This window comes from Carassius carassius, chromosome 22 (genome assembly GCF_963082965.1).
Source record: "Carassius carassius chromosome 22, fCarCar2.1, whole genome shotgun sequence".
NCBI lineage: Eukaryota > Metazoa > Chordata > Actinopteri > Cypriniformes > Cyprinidae > Carassius > Carassius carassius.
In genome coordinates this window covers 29,942,336-29,961,693 of record NC_081776.1, presented here as the reverse complement: position 1 = coordinate 29,961,693, position 19,358 = coordinate 29,942,336, and the positions used below count along the sequence as shown (strand labels likewise).

Below are 19,358 nucleotides of genomic sequence, written 5' to 3'. Positions count from 1 at the left end.
AGTAGACCTTTTTCAGTCACCAGCAATGTTTAATTTAATATAATGCTTCCATAACGGTCATGACCATAACGCATTATTATGGTGGATAAATCTACCCTTACTAAAATGAAACATGGTTTTATTTCAGTAAAAATGTAGTAGCCATGTTTGTTTTGATTAAATTACCATTTGCATAACCACAGTTTTACTACAAATACCATGGTTAAACCATAGTTATTCTGGCAAAACCATGGTTATTTGTGGTCACTATGGTATAGCCGCCTGCTGTCAGAGTGAACTGAACGTAACTTTTTCAGAAACTCTCAAAAATATGCCATTACAAAAGAAGAAAAACACAATGAAAATGAAAAAAATTAACTCAGTTGCACAATTTTAACAGGCACTTCAAATATGCGTCATTCTTTGTTAATGTTTTTCAAAGATTCGTTTTCGCTAATCGTGGATTCTGAATTCATTGCCACAGATTTCGCTTACGCTTCACAGTTTTTCGTTTGGTGTTTCGACACAAACCTCTCATGGGGGCGGGGTTAACAGTGATCTACTCTGACTGGATAGGGAGCTTTAACATGAAACATGAGCTGTAACATGAAAAAACTTGTATCGATGTTATTGGTTACTTCAGTAACACAAGCTTACTTCAAGCTGCCTTGAAGGACAAGCGGAGGACGAAGATGACGCCGCTCTGTGTCTCCTGAGAGCTCATCTTTACAGTCTGAGAGGATCAAAGGTCAAATATTATTTACATATTTAGTAATACAAGGCACGACGTGTTGCATTCAAATCACCGCGAGAGCTTTTGTTGTTGTGTTGTTGTGTATTGTGACCAGTTGATGAGTATTTTTTAATTGCATTCAAAATATCTGAATAATTTGTGATAATTATTTATTATTTAATAATAATGGATTTAATATTTAACTTAGTTTCAGAAGGAGCAAATATGGATCAGATAAATTTTGATTGATGTCAGGTTATATTTCACACACTTTTAAAACAATTCTCTAATTTCTCCTGCTGGTGGTATAGCGATGAACCCTTCATACTGCTAAGTTGGTGACTTTTACCATTACTGAGGTGAGTTACTTAATCTTAAATAAAACAAAAACACACCCATCACAGCTTGACATGCCATGACCTGCATAAACATTTCCCTCTATAGGAAAAAAAAACCACATACTATCAGCAGAACAAGAAAAGCACAGAGCAAAATGCTGTTTTTTGAGATCGACTTTGAAAACATCACGTCACAGTAAGTTCAACAATCAGCAGCTTTATATCAAAGTAGTTCATCTTTAGTACAAATTAAATAGTTGCCATAAATACTGCTTTGAGTTTGAATATATGAAAACTTTCCAATAAAAACAAGAGGCTGTTAAAAATAACCCAAGTTATGCATTGTAACCCATCAGTTCAGGGTGGTCATTTGATTAGTTTGACTTTTTTCTCAGTCTGTTTGTATGTTTGTGAAAATTATTGTTAGAAACTCCAAAATATTCAACACAAACTAAATATGTTTAAACTGTAATCCATGTAGCACAAAAGGACAATGCTAACTTAAAAATGAGTCTCTGTGAGGGGAGAAAAGAGGAGGAGGATGTTGTTCACTACCAGAACCAGAGATCATCATCTCCGGAGCCCAGCTGTGTGTCTATGAAGAGTGAGGAATCCATAGGCCAGCCTCCTAATCTGTGTGATGGAGTTCTGACCTTTAACCCAAGGTGAAACTGTATCCTCAAATTTTTCTACAATATTTCTGTCATGTGTCTGTCATTCTGTCATTTCTGTCATGTGTCTTTGGTCGTTATACTCACTCATTGGTTCATTGATTAATCTGACTTGTTCCTTATTTTATCATCCATTTATTCTGTGTATCCATATTCTCCTGTTTGGTTTGGTACCTTGTCTGTTCTTGTCTGTCAGTGTATGGTTTTGTTTACATTCCTGTTCATATACCTGAGCGCCTTATTCTTTTTTTTCCTCTCTCTAAATATACCCTTACCTCAGCTGTACTCTTTGCAACCCATGTGACAGTGTCATTCTCATTGTTTAATAAGTATTGAGATACTGATAATTTAAGCGAAATATAGCATTTTACAGTTTAATCAAACATAAGGAAACTTTGTCTAACTGTAATTATAATATTGAATCTTGCTTTATTATGTCTCAGCTGATTTAGAATTTGGTTTTAATAAAATATGTTTACTTTCATTAACATTCTTCTTTGTGTTGTACAGTAGGTGGCCAATAAAAATGCCTACAACCACTGTGTGTACCGCCGCCGCAGGGCCACGGTGTTAACTGCAAGTGCGTTAAAGTCGTTCACGAAACTACCGCCAAGTGGTGCAAAGGGACAGTTTGCACACTGATTGGATTATATTTTGTGTGTTGTAAACGGAGATCAAATAACAAAATAAAACATAACAAAAATAACTTTCTAATATAACATTATAGCATACCATTATAAGCCCTATAGCAGCCCTTGGCCAACAGCTTACCAATATCCTCGGCCCGAGACCTACTGGAGCCCATTTCTTTTTTCTCTCTCGCCATTAATATAGTTAGGGCCCGAGCACTGCAGTGCCAGGACCCTCTTGAAATTGCTCCGTTTCTTCTTCTTCTTCCGCTTCTTCTCCTCCAAAGTAAATTGCATTTTTGAGGGCCTAAACATGCTCCAAAACTCACTAAACTTTGCACACATCAGAACTGGCGAAATATTACATCTGATATAGGTTTCAGAAGTGGGTGTGGCAAAATGACTCGTTAGCGCCACTTGTTAAATTTCAACAGAGTGCGCCTCGAGCTACGTTTTACATACATGCATGAAAATCGGTACACACGTGAAGCACACTATAAAACAGTAAAAAACCTATAAAACAGTATCTTGGTACAAAACCCAAACCCCTACAGGAAGTCAGTTATTTTGAAAACAATTTTTGTGCAGTTTTTGACAGCTGCATGCCTCGTAATTTGACATACTCCTCCTACAGTTTTAATCGGATCATCTTTAAATTTGGTGAGGGTCATCATAAGTCCTGAACAAACACCCATGCCCAAATTCAGTCATAGTCATAGCGACACCTGCAGGCAACAGGGAGTGACATGGTTAACACTGTTATGGACACCTAGGAATCTATTAAAAAGCGTCAACAACTTTTAAATAGGCTGGCAATGTTACAAACATACTAAAACATACTAGCAATACTTAGCTTAGTGCTAAAGCATGTTAAAAATGCAGTGAAAAATGAAGTTGCTGTAAATCAGGCAAGCAATGTCCGATCTGCCCCAGACTTCACACATTTGACAAGAGTCCCTTTCTGAATACAGCTAAATACCCACATTCGAGTGGAATAGTTACATATTATTTATTTATTGAGATGTGTGTATATATATATATATATATATATATATATATATATATATATATATATATATATATTATAGGCCTATAAGATAAGCATCTGAAAGCTATAATAACCACACAAGAATGATCTATTTGATGAATCTGTCATTTTTATTATTTGGGGTTTGAGGATATTTCTCTATAGCTTGTGGGGGTTAAAATAAAGGTGTGAATCTCTTGCTCTTTCATATGGAGAGTTTCTGATGAGCATTTCAAACTTGCAGAGCAGGTTTAGGCAAAGTGTCTGTTTTAGGACAAATGCTTCGTTTGGTTTTGCAATTTTTGCAACGGCATACAGAGTATTACATACAATATGTTTTTTTTTTTTTCTCAGGAGACATGAGGCACCTCTGATAGAGAGAGAGACAAAAGAAAATGGCTGAAAGTGTAATTTCTGCATTACGGGACCATTCTGAAAGCAGAATTTATGCAAAAGTGTATAAAATGCTTTAAAAACTTTAACAGAGATGTCTAGAGGGAATTTAATAGGGCTGCCCCCACATAAACATGTTTTAGTTGCTAGTAGTCATTCATTTAAGTCATTATTCAACTAATCGCATGTTTATATTAAATTAACACAGTGTAATTCATAATAAACCTTATTCAATTTTGCACTCAAGCACACAAATTAAGTTTGCCACAAAGCACAGGCAGAAGTAGAAACAAGATGACATTCACGGTGCTGACTCTACCTTCTGATTACATAATCAGATTTGTTTTGTTTTGAATTGGTTCATTTAAAAGTAAACATTTCAAGCTTTCTGTAGATATATTTCTCATGTATGTACAGCACCCCAATTTTAAGTTATTTCTTTATCAGAAAAAAAAATTCTAATGATCACGAGGGCGCCTCCCTGTCATGCATGCACATTAATAATTTTCCACACAGACACTTGAATGTGAATAGTAATAGAGCACATTTCTTTTAGTTTACAATATGGGATCTGTATTAAAAATACATTTTCACAAGTCTACAACCGAGACAGATGCAGTTATAACCTGTAAAATGAAGGCAATATGACGTTTTAAAATGATCTAAAGGCTGACGCGGATCTATTTTGTTGAAAAGTTGTTCTAGATCAAAATTAAATGAATGCATGCCTTATAAACTTGTTTTAATAATTATCTTTTGCATTAAATAATAGCGATACAAAGCAATTTCATTGTAAAAAATAATTATAAATTTGCTGTTAACTGCAAATAAGATTGCAGTTTCATATTTTGTATATGCATTACAAATTTAATTATTCTTTTTACATGCAAATTATACAAAATAAAACCAAACAAGATTTTTAAATGAAAATAAAATATGTAGACAAATAAGAATAAATGTTGCGCATCATATGCGCCACGCAAATCTTGCACTCTGATATTTTAAGGAATATTATACACTTCTGTATTTAAATGTGGATAGAATTTTGTACTTTTTTTTAGTTTTACTTTAACTGCAAAAAAGCAAGTAAAGGCGCCTTCCTTTGAAATCACTTAAATTGTCAATTAATTAAGCTCTTTTTTTACATCATGTACACTTTGTTGATTATAATAAAATAACTTAAAAGTGAGGACGTTATGCCAGGTTTAATTTATTAAATTCTTGTTTTGGTTAGGCCTAAATAATCGGAACAAATTATACAATTTTACTCAAATAAAATAAACAATTCAAACAGATATCTTTTTCCCCAAGTAGTTTTCTGTCAAAATAAAGTCCAGGTAACGAATAACAAAGTATGTGCATGTCAAATATGCATGCTGTTTTATTGAAGAAATTTTTAAATGTAAATTAAAAATGTACTTGTGACAAATATAGGCTTAATATGTGAGAATATTAACACTTTGCATATAGATCCATGTATGTAGCCCAGCTCACTAAAATAGCCTACCACTTTAAATGCTCCAATGAAAAGTAACACATAATATACAACCCGAATTCCGGAAAAGTTGGGACATTTTTAAAATTTTAATAAAATGAAAACTAAAGGAATTTCAAATCACATGAGCCAATATTTTATTCACAATAGAACATAGATAACGTAGCAAATGTTTAAACTGAGAAATTTTACACTTTTATCCACTTAATTAGCTCATTTAAAATTTAATGCCTGCTACAGGTCTCAAAAAAGTTGGCACGGGGGCAACAAATGGCTAAAAAAGCAAGCAGTTTTGAAAAGATTCAGCTGGGAGAACATCTAGTGATTAATTAAGTTAATTGATATCAGGTCTGTAACATGATTAGCTATAAAAGCTTTGTCTTAGAGAAGCAGAGTCTCTCAGAAGTAAAGATGGGCAGAGGCTCTCCAATCTGTGAAAGACTGCGTAAAATTTTTTTGGAAAACTTTAAAAACAATGTTCCTCAACGTCAAATTGCAAAGGCTTTGCAAATCTCATCATCTACAGTGCATAACATCATCAAAAGATTCAGAGAAACTGGAGAAATCTCTGTGCGTAAGGGACAAGGCCGGAGACCTTTATTGGATGCCCGTGGTCTTCGGGCTCTCAGACGACACTGCATCACTCATCGGCATGATTGTGTCAATGACATTACTAAATGGGCCCAGGAATACTTTCAGAAACCACTGTCGGTAAACACAATCCGCCGTGCCATCAGCAGATGCCAACTAAAGCTCTATCATGCAAAAAGGAAGCCATATGTGAACATGGTCCAGAAGCGCCGTCGTGTCCTGTGGGCCAAGGCTCATTTAAAATGGACTATTTCAAAGTGGAATAGTGTTTTATGGTCAGACGAGTCCAAATTTGACATTCTTGTTGGAAATCACGGACGCCGTGTCCTCCGGGCTAAAGAGGAGGGAGACCTTCCAGCATGTTATCAGCGTTCAGTTCAAATGCCAGCATCTCTGATGGTATGGGGGTGCATAAGTGCATACGGTATGGGCAGCTTGCATGTTTTGGAAGGCTCTGCTAATGCTGAAAGGTATATAAAGGTTGTAGAGCAACATATGCTTCCCTCCAAATAACGTCTATTTCAGGGAAGGCCTTGTTTATTTCAGCAGGACAATGCAAAACCACATACTGCAGCTATAACAACAGCATGGCTTCGTCGTAGAAGAGTACGGGTGCTAACCTGGCCTGCCTGCAGTCCAGATCTTTCACCTATAGAGAACATTTGGCGCATCATTAAACGAAAAATACGTCAAAGACGACCACGAACTCTTCAGCAGCTGGAAATCTATATAAGGCAAGAATGGGACCAAATTCCAACAGCAAAACTCCAGCAACTCATAGCCTCAATGCCCAGACATCTTCAAACTGTTTTGAAAAGAAAAGGAGATGCTACACCATGGTAAACATGCCCCGTCCAACTATTTTGAGACCTGTAGCAGAAATCAAAATTGAAATGAGCTCATTTTGTGCATAAAATTGTAAACTTTCTCAGTTTAAACATTTGCTATTTCATCTATGTTCTATTGTGAATAAAATATTGGCTCATGTGATTTGAAAGTCTTTTAGTTTTCATTTTATTAAAATTTAAAAAACGTCCCAACTTTTCCGGAATTCGGGTTGTAACACATAATTCATATTATATACATAATACTGCACACCTGTTAAATATTTCAAATCTAAAATATGGTGTAATGTTGTGTAGCTTAGAGAAAATATGAGCTCAGGGTCTTGGCATCCAACTTAAACTCGTTATAAGAAATGCATATAACTTCATAAGTAGGCCTTTTAAATTTTCTGTGAATATTAAATATTCTAAGTACAGTGTTTTTCTTTAATTTTCCCTGAAAATTACAGCCATCAAATACACAGCCATCAAATACACATCGCTGAATCAAAGCTGATGGTTATTTGTGAAAATGTGCTTATGTTTGATAACTTGTGGTTAAAGCGCTACTCAGCGGTCAAAAGCTGCAAATGCACTTTGCAGATGCGGTGGAGGCGGCGACGGTAGAAAGCGCACACTGGTTGGCCACATACTGTAACTCTTGTTTCTGTTGTGTTGATAGAGATAATCAGACAAGAGAGCTGTTGCAAGATTTTCTCAAACCAGATGATGGTAAACTACAGAGAGTCAAAGACCATCACAAAACCAGCATGAAGGACAAGTATGAGAACTTAGTGGAGGGAAGCAAATTACAATGGACTCGAACCCTCCTGAACCGGATCTACACACAACTCTACATCATTGAGGGAGAGTGTGAAGGAGTGAATGAAGAACATGAGGTTTTACAGATGGAGAAAACAGCCAGAACACAAGATACACAAAACACTTCAATCAACTGCAATGACATATTTAAAGCCTCCGCTGAAGCAGGATCTGAGGAGAAAGAACAGATCAAGACTGTTCTTACTAAAGGCATTGCTGGAATTGGAAAAACCGTCTCTGTGCAGAAATTCATTCTGGACTGGGCTGAAGGAAAAGCCAATCAGGATGTAGATTTCATGTTTATGCTTCCATTTCGAGAGCTGAACTTGATCAGAGATCATCAGTACAGTCTTCAGAAACTTCTGCTGGACTTTCATCCTGAACTTCAAGATCTGGACTCACAGATTTATGAGGAGTGTAAAGTTGTGTTCATCTTTGATGGTCTGGATGAAAGCAGAATTTCACTGATGTTTTCAGACACTCAGAAAATTTGTGATGTAAGTAAGACTTCATCAGTGGCTGTGTTGATGTCAAGCCTCATGAAAGGAGAGCTGCTTCCCTCTGCTCTCATCTGGATCACCTCCAGACCAGCAGCAGCCAATCTGATCCCCTCCAAATACATCCACCGTCTGACAGAAATACAGGGATTCAATGAGCCTCAGAAGGAGGAATATTTCAGGAAGAAAATCAGTGACCAGCATCAAGCCAGCAGAATCATCTCACACATCAGAAGAGCAAGAAGCCTCCACATCATGTGCCACATCCCCATCTTCTGCTGGATTTCATCCACTGTGCTTCAGAAGCTCCTGGAAGAAGATCTGAGTGCAGAAATCCCTCAAACTCTGACTGAAATGTACATCCACTTCCTGCTGATTCAGATCAACATGAGGAAGCAGAAGTATGAAGAGAGAGATCCAGAGAAACTCCTGCAGTCCAACAGAGAAGTGATTGTGAAACTTGCTGAAGTGGCTTTCAAACAGCTGATGAAGGGCAATGTCATGTTCTATGAGGAGAACCTGATTGAGAGTGGCATAGATGTCACTGACGCCTCAGTGTATTCTGGGATTTGCACTGAGATCTTTAAGGAGGAATCTATTATTAATCAGAGGAAAGTCTATAGCTTCATTCATCTGAGCTTTCAGGAGTTTCTAGCTGCTTTCTATGTGTTCTACTCATATGTAGTAAAGAATCATGAATTTCTAAAATTGTGGGCTGAAAACTATAAATATGATCATGAATGTGGATATAATAAGCAGTTGTTTGAATTATCTCTGTATGGGTTACTAATAACAGCAGTTGATCAAACACTTTTTTTGAGGTTCCTGCTGGGTATTTCATTAGAGTCCAATCAAAAACTCTTATGGGATCTACTGACAGACACAGAAAAAAGCTCAGAGACCCTCAGAGAAACCACACAGTACATTAAAGATGAAATCAAGACAAATGACAGTCTATCCGCTGACAGATCCATCAATTTGTTTCTCTGTCTGCTGGAAGTGAAAGATCAGACTCTGTACCAAGAGATTCAGGACTTTGTGAAATCAGACAAACACTCAGAGAAGAAACTGTCTCCAGCTCACTGCTCAGCAATAGCCTACATGCTTCAGATGTCAGATGAGGTGCTGGATGAGATTGATTTTATGAAATACAACACGTCAGATGAGGGAAGAAGGAGACTGATACCAGCAGTGAAAAACTGCAGAAAAGCTCTGTGAGTATTCAGTTATGTTATCACAGGGGGTAATATAGTTTGAATTAGTTTGATTTCAGCTGCAGACAAATCGTAACTATTTTTATTTATATTACACAAATGTTAAAAAATGATCTTTTCATTACACAGAAAGTCAAGTGACACCATTTTGGCAGGGGCTTTTGCCCACCATTGTCTGGTTGAGCTATACAAAATTACAAAACAATCCCTGTGGTTTAACTTTAATGTAAAGTTGACAAACTAATAATTTATTAATTATTAATGCACACACACAGAAGAAAGATTTTTTTTCACACAGGGCAGCAGTTTTTTCCTGTTGCGCCCAGGGAGCAGTTGGGAGTTTGGTGCCTTGCTCAAGGGCACCTCAGACATGGTATTGAAGGTGGGAGAGAGTGCTGTACATTCACTCCCCCCCACCTACAATCCCTGCCGGTACAAGACTCGAACCTGCAACCTTTCGGTTACGAGTGCGACTTGTTAACCATTACAGAGATGATCACCTTTAACTGAAGTCCAACTGTTCTTAGTATGTAACTTTTATTTTCTTCAGAATAATCAGTCTAATATATTTTTGTTCAATATTTTTTCTTTTTTCTTTTGTATTTTGTGATAATTTCATGGGACTAATTAATATCTATGCAATAATAATGATAAATTCTTCCCATTGAAAATGGTTAAAAAAAATGTCAAATGTTTTTTTATTATTTCTTAATTAATGCAGTATATCAGATTAAAATAGAGACTAGGCCTTTAAAATAACATTTTGGAAGGCAGAATAGCACCTTGTGGTGAGAGCAAAAAAAGAAAAGCATGTAATTTCAGGGTGCAACTATTAGATTCCTGTATAGGACTCTATAGAGAGGCTTGTGAATTCCCTAGTTGTTTTTATACATAATTGTTTGATTTTATTAGGTTGTGGATTTAAATGTATATTAAGGCATTCTCAAAGATTGAGTTGGTGTGTTTATTTTGTGCTCTTAATGTTTTATAGTTTCACCACTTCATTTCTGTGCAATTTTTTTTTCTGCATTGTGGGGATTTGTAGATTGTACACATAAAAATGTTCAGTATTTTAATTTCCCATTCATTTCCTATGGTCGGTAATTTTTGACCAAAGGCCATGAGTGTGACTATTTTATTACATTTACTTAGCTGTTTTGAATCATGCCCTTGTTCACATACCAAGTGTCATTAAAGTCACCAAATTACATACCATTCTGGTGAAGCTAAGATTTTATAAAATTAGAAATGTAAAATTCTCCGGTCAGAAATGGCTGAAGACAGCAGAAGGTTTAAAACTCGAATATGCAGTTTATTTATAAATACAGCACCTATTTGAAAATTTGCTTTGGTGATTTCTGAGACTTGAGCTCCACGCGATCACTGGGCCCTCAGTGCTCATGTATTTCCTGAGAGCAGACTCATCTCAGCTAGTCATTTTGTCATTTGCCGCTGACTCTGATGTCTCTGTAGTGGTTAAACATGAGATATAATTTATCTTGGGTAAATCTAAAAAACAATCTTTGATCTCATAAATCTACTATTTATTCAAAATATTGTTTTGGCTGGGAACGAAGTTATGTTTCATAAATTATTTATTTATTCATCTGAATACAGCGCTGATTTTGTTGCATAAATTTGTCTAAATTGTTTGCTTTTGTCTTATTTCCTATTGCAAAAGTCTCTTATACTTTATAGTTATACCTTTTATAATGGCTATTAGTGTTCATTAAAACTTGACGTTTGACAAAAAAGGCAGTTATGCTTGTCATATTTAATTTTATTACATATTCAGTGAAGATAATCAGAGTTTTAATGCATTTGTAAATGAGATATTAGTCCTTTATGAACACCTTTATAAACCCTTTTTAAAGGAAATCTTAATGTAGAGTTACCAATAACGTTTGTTACAGAATAAAATTATGACAAAAGGTAAACATGACAATGTGTTATGTGCTGTTACTGACAAATAAAGTGCAGGTAACTCATGAGAGTGCATGGATAGAATACAGATAACATGTCATCCTCTGTTATAGACTTGCTGGATGTGGTCTCTCTGGTCAGCATTGTGAAAGTTTGTCTTCAGCTCTCCAACCATCAAACTCCTGTTTGAGAGAGATTGACCTCAGTAACAATGACTTGCAGGATTCAGGAGTGAGGCTACTCTCTGCTGCGCTAAAGAGTTCACACTGTCAACTGACCATACTGAGGTTTGACTTTAACATATACAAATATATGTAATAACAATTGTAAGTGCTTTTGATTAAAAGAAATATCTTAAATGAAAATCAGATCAGCAGAAGTTGTCTGCATGTATGACATTCAAATTACTGTAAAAGGTGGATTAGATTGCTGATATTTTCTGTAGTTGGTCTAGTGGTGATTGAACCAAAGTAAATAGTAATGAGTTTGAGGTATTACTGAATTGTAAAAATGCTTATATAAATGCTGCAGCTACTGTAGAAAAATATCACTGTAATTTTAGCACTGCGACTAGAATGTAAACAGAGAAAGTCTTAAGTTTTATGTAAGTTTAATAATGTAATGCTGAGCTAAATGCAGTAGGGATGATAATTTATATGTCTCATCACAAACTTTCAGACATGTCATTCTCTTTTATAGGCTTACTGGATGTGGTCTCTCTGATCGACACTGTGAATGCTTGTCTTCAGTTCTACAATCATCAAATTCCAGTCTGATAGCGCTGGATCTGAGTAATAATGATCTGCAGGATTCGGGAGTGAAGATACTTTCTGCTGGACTGAAGAGTTCACACTGTCAACTGAACATTCTGAGGTTTGACTTTCACATTCACCTACTCACTATGTTGAAATATGTGTATGAATAAGTGTTTCATAACTACAATAACCTGCATTGTAAAATCAATCTTAGCATGATTTTGGCTTTATTTAATAGAGGATTAATAGAGGTTTAGCTTTAGTTCATGTTTTCTTGAAATGGAAGTTTAGATTTTATTATAATTAATGACCCACTAAAAACTTGGTTCTTGACATTTCATCATAATTTTTTTTTCACAGGCTGCTGCAACAGAGTTTTGTTTGTTTTTATATTATCAAAGTTTTTATTTTATTCTATATTAACTGCTTTACAATATTATGGGTCTTCTATAACAGTTTTGCTTTTGTATTACTACTACAATAGTCTTACAGCAGTCATGAGCAATGTCCCATAAATTTATTTTTTTAACAATTTATTTATATTTTTATAACTTTTCTCAATTGGGTGGACATTTCAGCTACCTAAACAAAAACATTTTTTATACCAGACCTGTACAGAACACACAAACTTAACTTAACTTCAATAATCTATTTAGATTTGATTTGTCCCTTGATTTAACTTAATGATGCACATTTCGTGTTACCTGCGAAAACATTTTTTACTAGCTGAACGTGACCGTGAACTATTCTGCTGTTATTTAAAACATCCCTATGTAGTAGATATTGTAGTGGAGTTGTGTTACAGTTCTGTGCCCATCATCCACTTTTTCCAACACTTGATTACATTTGCGTTAGCTCTCACATGTCCTATTTTGTCTGCAGCCATTAAAGTAAAAAGAAAACACACAGTAACAAAGCCAAGGCCAATGTCTTATTTTTTCAGTAGCTAGTGTTTTTAGTGTTTCTTACAGATTATAGTGATAGACAGAGTCAGGTCAATGAGGAAAAGGGGAACCAAGAAGGAACCGGTGTAGCAGAGAGCCAAGGCAGAATCAGTGGAGCAAAGAGCCATGGTGGAGCAGATGAGTACCAGGGTGGAGCTGATGGAGCTGAATACACCACTTCAGCGGAGCTGATGGTGCAGGATACTACCAAGGCGGATCTGGCAGAACTGGATCATAGAGCACAGAGAGGTTAACAATGGCTTCAGTGGCCATAACAGGATTGGCAGACAGTTTAGAAATACAATTTTTGTGTGTAACGGCTGTCCTTTTGGGCGTGGACAGGCAGAGAGTTCACAGACAAACTCCATAGTTGTGACAGGACAGGCAAAGTTAATAAGTGACCTCCTTGGCTGAGGCTGAACAGGCAGAGAGTTCAAAGGCGGACACCGCTGCCTCTGGAAGTTCTGCAGCAGAAGTCAGCACCTCAGGAGGTGCTGGAGTGGACGGCGCTACTTCGGGGGGTTTTGCAGTGGAAGCTGCCACCTTGGAAGGACCTGAAGTAGGTGCCACCACTTTAGTAGGTTCTGCTGCAGGTGCCACCAGTTCAGGAGGAGCTGGCCTCTCTAGAGTCATTTGAACAGGGAACGACACTCCTGGCCGTGACGAGGGAACTGGAGCGGACTCAAATACTGGGGCAGGCTCTGGCACGGACTTGTGGACTGAAGCTGCCTTAGGATCGAGGACTGGAGCAGGCTCTGGCATGGACTCATGAGCCGCGTTTCCACTGTCGAGCTTAAAGTGGGTGTGCTAGTGCGTGCCAGGGCCAGTTGCGTTTCCACTTTTACTTCCGGGGCTTGCTTGTGCCTCGTCAGGGCTTCCTCAGGGCCAACGGCCAGGGTTTTTTGGCCCAACAAAAAACGTGGGCCAAAGCGGGCCAGTTGGGGCTAGACGAGTGGTTATGAACAAAGGCAGAGTTTCTCCCCGTCTGGAGAGCTCAGTGCCGAGGATCATTTCAGAAAGAAAACGGCTATAACACCAGCATTAAAAACTTTTAAAAATAAGTTTGAGCTCAAAACTCACTTTCAGCTAACAGTGAGTGTTTGAAATAACTTGAATCGATGTGGATTATAATCACTGAACAAGGCAGAAATATTTATAAGCGATGCAAAAGATTATGATTATCAGCTTCTTATTCTCACAATCGTGTATTTATTTAGTAACTTATAGTATCTGTCATAAATCTCATTTCGAGAGTTTAGCTCAATGTCATAAAAATATTATAATTGTTTTTGTTCGGGAGCTTTTCATTCTAAATGTGACGTATAGGCTACTGTGGCTACAAACAGACTTGGCTGAATAAGCAGGCTATTTTCATAACGCACTTTACAAATAAATAAATAAAATATAACTAAATTATTTCTGTACGATTAATTTTGAGTCCTGATAAATTAATTCATTGTGATCAATGTATCACTTATTCTATAGTAAAACAATGCTTTTGGATTTAAATATTTAAAGCATGCAAACAAATGGTTGCTTTTATCGTGTTCGTTTTGTGATCACGCTAGTTCCAGTGACTTATTTCTTATTAGTTTTCTGATAACTTCCCTTTGTTGGTGAAATAAAGGGGTTGCGTGACGTTGTTCCTGAGAGGCGTGTAAAGGGCGGGTTTTAGTGAAGCGCAGCGGAGCTTCAGGCCGTGACTGTGGAAACGCTGCACTATTCTGGCCTTGGTGCTAATGGCCCGAGGCTATTAGCCCCGCCCGGCCTGTTTTAAGCCCTGGCTCACACTGGCCATACAGTGGAAATGTGGCTATGGACTTTACAGGGAGCACTGAGCCAAGGGGAAAAGTCTCTGTGAGGATCAGTGTTGTGAGGCACTTGTGATACCTGCTGCTCTGGCCGAAACCAGCGGTGGATCCTCCACACTGGATGCCAGACTTGGAAGCCTTGGGACTGACCTTGGCACTGGGCATGGTCAACATGGTGTTAAGAGTATCTGGAATGGTGGCCATGAAGGGACAAGAGTCTCGACAATCAGCTGTGATGTGATGAGACTGGACGATCAGCTGTGAGGTGACAAGAATCAGGAACATCAGCTGTGACTTGATTTGACTCGGGAGGATCAGCAATGTCTTAACTCTGAAAATTCTGCTTCTCCCATAGTGATAATGGAACCACACATTTACAATGCAATGGGAAGTCGTGGCCTAATGGTTAGAGAGTCGGACTCCCAATCGAAAGGTTGTGAGTTCGAGTCCCGGTCCGGCAGGAATTGTGGGTGGGGGAAGTGCATGTACAGTTCTCTCTCCACCCTCAATACCATGACTTAGGTGCCCTTGAGCAAGGCATTGAACCCCCAACTGCTCCCCGGGCACCGCAGCATAAATGGCTGCCCACTGCTCCGGGTGTGTGCTCACAGTGTGTGTGTGTGTGTTCACTGCTCTGTGTGTGTGCATTTCGGGTTGGGTTAAATGCAGAGCACAAATTCTGAGTATGGGTCACCATACTTGGCTGAATGTCACTTCACTTTCACTTTTCACTTTCAATGTCAATATAATGTTCAGGAGTCCAATTAAGAGTCATGTATTAGCACAAGGGAGCTGAGTGGCTTGGAAAGCCTTCCGCAAAAAATATATAAAAACTAAACTTATCCTGTCCAATGAGTAGATTAAGATGATTAAGTTAGCCAGTTCAATAAATTCCCCTACATACTTTTCAATCGGTTGATTCCTGTCAAAGGAAGCTGTGAGCTGTGTTGTGCGTCTGGATTCATGTTAGCTGGTCTGGAAACACCCAAAAAGCCATTGGATCCAGGTATGGATGGTGATTCTGTAACAAAGGGAGTGATGAAGTAGACTGTGGAAAAATGTTCTCGACTCCCTCCCGGACAAATAGAGGACATTTCACTACAAATGTTCTCGACTCCCTCCCGGAGCTACATCAGAGATGATTGGGAATCATGGCTTTTGAAAGTCAAAAAACCTATACACAAACAAAACCAAATTAAACCCTGATGATACACTCATGATGATACACTGATGTGTAAAGACACAAAACAATTAGTCTGTGCAAGAAACCAAACTGTATTTATATAGTTTTTTACCTCTCAAGTTAATTACTTTCTGCTTTATTGTTCTGTTTAGATTGGTCATCTGTAATCTCACTGGTAAGTGCTGTGAAAGTTTGTCTTCAGTTCTACAATCATCAAACTCTTGTCTGAGAGATCTCGACATCAGTAACAATGACCTGCAAGATTCTGGAGTAAAGCTGCTCTCTGCTGGCTTGAAGAGTTCATATTGTCAACTAAACATACTGAGGTTTGTGTTTCATAACTATGGCTAGCAGATATTTCCTGTGAGTCAAAACACCACTGCTCCCTAACTCAGTTTTTTCAGGATCACAGTCCTGCAGTGTTTAACATTGGCACTAATTAAATGCATCTAATCCAGCTGATCAATTATAAATCATTCAATATTATTTGAGAAATACACATTTATTTGTGTAAGCAGTGTTGGAATTAAACTTTGTGGCCTTCCAGGAGTTAAATTTACCACCCCTGCTTTAATCTTTCACTGAAATGTTTGGGCTTTTAAACTTTAACTTTTTTTTGGATTTCAGACAGAATTTTACACACCTTAATTTTTAAAGACCCCTTACCCATATCTGAACAAATCAATAAATCTGAGCTATATAATGTAAAAAAAAATATAATACTGCTGTTGAGCTTTCAAAGGTACCAAAAGGAATCTCTTTCTATTTTCAAACCAACTTCTTGCATAATTATTTGTTCATCACAAAGGTGTCCATCCTGAAGTATTTGTAAGATGTGCTGGTGGCCACTCAAGTCTAAACTGTAACACAAATGCAAATTCATAAATGCACATGATAGGTCCAAAGGTTCAAAATCAGTAGTCTTTTCTGCACAAGTTTCCTGTACCTGGCCATTGCTGGGGTAACTGCAACATTCAGAAACAATTTGATAAATGAGGTCTTCTTAAATGGATTCCATGTCAAAACACCTTTTATTTAATCTTTTCTAACCCCAGAAAAAAAGTTAGGATAATCCTAATAATCTGAGTGATGCTTAATGTGTCTGCCTTATCAGGTAATGAAAATGATATATCTGCCTTTAAATGGACTAGAAGCTTTATGGAAGTGTCTTAACTTCCGATCATCAGCTTTGACATCTCTTCATCATTTTTCAACATTAATTTATTTTCCAAATTGTTTAAACAATTGTAATTATTAGTTGCATCATATGATTTGATCTGAACACCTGAGACATATTAGCAGGGACTTTTGTTCATGCAAGCTCACAGACAAGAAAATAGACTCATTTAGAAGAAAACAGCCCCAACAAGCCTAAGCGAATGTTCAAATAGCTTTCATGACTGTTTATATTTCTTCGAAGTAGCAATTGGTACAGTAATTTGTGTTTGTTTGTCTTTCCCCTCATCATTACTTTTTTGGCCAATTATTACATGGAGTGTTAGATAAATGATAAGCCTAGTCTAATTTTATATGAATGAGATAATCAATGTAAATAACAATGATGATTGTTGTTGTGTGTGTTTGTAGGCTGTCTGGCTGTATGGTGACAGAGGAAGGCTGTGGTTGTTTGTCTTCAGCTCTGACTTCAAACCGCTCAAACATGAGAGAACTGGATCTGAGCTACAATCACCCAGGAGAGTCAGGAGTCAAGCTGCTGTCTGAGATATTCAGCCATCCAAACTGCACACTAGACAAACTCAAGTATGTTAAGCAGAAATAATCGCACTGCTCTGTGTGTGTGTGTGTGTGTGTGTGTGTGTGTTTACTCATCATATCAGAATATGACATTCTGTGTGTTTTATAGTGTGGATCATGGAGGAGATTTCAGGATTACAGCAGGACTACACAAATGTATGTCTGCACACACAGACACACACCTTTAGTGATTGTTACCAGAACATTTATATCATAACTAAAACATTTATAATAAGGTTCATTAGTTAACTCATTAGTTAACATGAACTAACAATGAACAATACTTCTACAGCATTTGTTATTTATTTTTTAATACTTAGTTAATATTAATCTCAACATTTACTAATGTATTGTTAATATGAAAACTTGTGCTTGTTAACATTAGTTAATGCACTGCGAATTATTACAAACTAACAGTGAACAACTGTATTTTCATTAGCTAACATAAACAAAAATGAATAAAAACTGTAATAAATGTATTGTTCATTACTCATTCATGTTAGTTATTACATTAACCAACATTAACTAATAGAACCTTATTGTAAAGTGTTACCTAATATTTTTTCTTTTTTTATTTAGATGCCTGTGATCTCACACTGGATCTAAACACAGCAAACATTCATCTTATTGTGTCTGAGGATAACAAAAAGGTGATACATGTGAAAGAGAATCAGTTATATTCTGATCATCCAGAGAGATTTGATGAGTGTAGTCAGATTCTTTGTCGAGAGAGTCTGTCTGGACGATGTTACTGGGAGGCTGAATGGAGTGGACATGATGCTGATATGTCAGTCACATATAAATGTATTAGCAGGAAAGGAGGGAGTGATAAATGTTGGTTTGGATCCAATATAAATTCTTGGAGTCTGATCTGCTCTGATTTTGGTTTTACTGTTCGTCACAATAAGAAGTTCACTGTCATACATGTCCCTTTGCGCTCCTCTAAGAGAGTAGGTGTGTATGTTGACATGTCGGCTGGCACTCTGTCCTTCTACAGCATCTCTGACACACTCACGCACTTACACACATTCAGATCTGCATTCACTCAACCTCTCTATGCTGGATTTGTAGTTTGTGAGGGTTCCTCTGTATCTTTGTGTCATCCTGTGAAAAGCTGGTGAGCTGAAAACCTGACTAAAAATTTATTCTCTCACTTTATATATTTGTCCTGTCAGTTTCCCAGCATTTTTTGCATTTGCAAGACCTCTGGCTGGGTTTGTGTACTTTTACTCTCAAGAGATTCTGCAATTACATGAAACATTTTTGGTGATTTGTTCTTTGCTAATTAGGTCCGGAATTATGCAAAATATTACATGTTTTTTTGTATGTGCTCTCATTGTTCAGTTGTCTAATTTCAGAAATGTAGTGCCACTTGATGACTATGACCAGAATAACTTCTTATGTTACATTTACATCTATTACTTATTCATTTTATCTAATGTATATTAAGAGTGAATGTCAATAAAGCCTATCTTGCTTAAATAGTGGTTGTTTGATGTTGGTGTCAGGTGTCATGGCTGATTGTGACTTGGATTTTGAGACCCAACCTTGTTGAGGTGCCAATGATGTGAGAAATAACTGCCCGGTTTCACAGACTGGGCTTAGACTTAGCCAGGATTAGATCATAGTTCAATTAAGACATTTAAGCAATTTTTATAAATGTGCTTAGAAAAAAACATTACTGGTGTGCATCTTGAGACAAAACAAATGCACTGATTTATTTTAAGATCAGTGAGTGCAAGTTTCTTTTAGTTAAAACCTCTCAGACTTACAT

The 19,358-nt window shown here is 37.1% G+C and overlaps 1 protein-coding gene across 2 annotated transcripts; it reads left to right on the top strand.

The window, feature by feature from the left end:
* The first annotated feature begins 1,056 nt into the window (after positions 1–1,056).
* LOC132099192 (NACHT, LRR and PYD domains-containing protein 12-like) lies at positions 1,057–19,066 on the top strand. Of its 2 annotated transcripts, XM_059505643.1 has the most exons (9): positions 1,057–1,246; positions 1,540–1,715; positions 7,363–9,213; positions 11,250–11,423; positions 11,836–12,009; positions 15,982–16,155; positions 17,417–17,590; positions 17,694–17,740; positions 18,164–19,066. In XM_059505643.1, the coding sequence occupies exons 2-9, from the start codon at positions 1,558–1,560 to the stop codon at positions 18,703–18,705; spliced, it is 3,294 nt and encodes a 1,097-aa protein (XP_059361626.1). In that variant the 5' UTR covers positions 1,057–1,246; positions 1,540–1,557; the 3' UTR covers positions 18,706–19,066. The 2 variants fall into 2 exon arrangements, with proteins under 2 accessions (XP_059361626.1, XP_059361627.1); XM_059505644.1 differs by lacking the exon at positions 1,540–1,715.
* Positions 19,067–19,358: the final 292 nt, after the last annotated feature.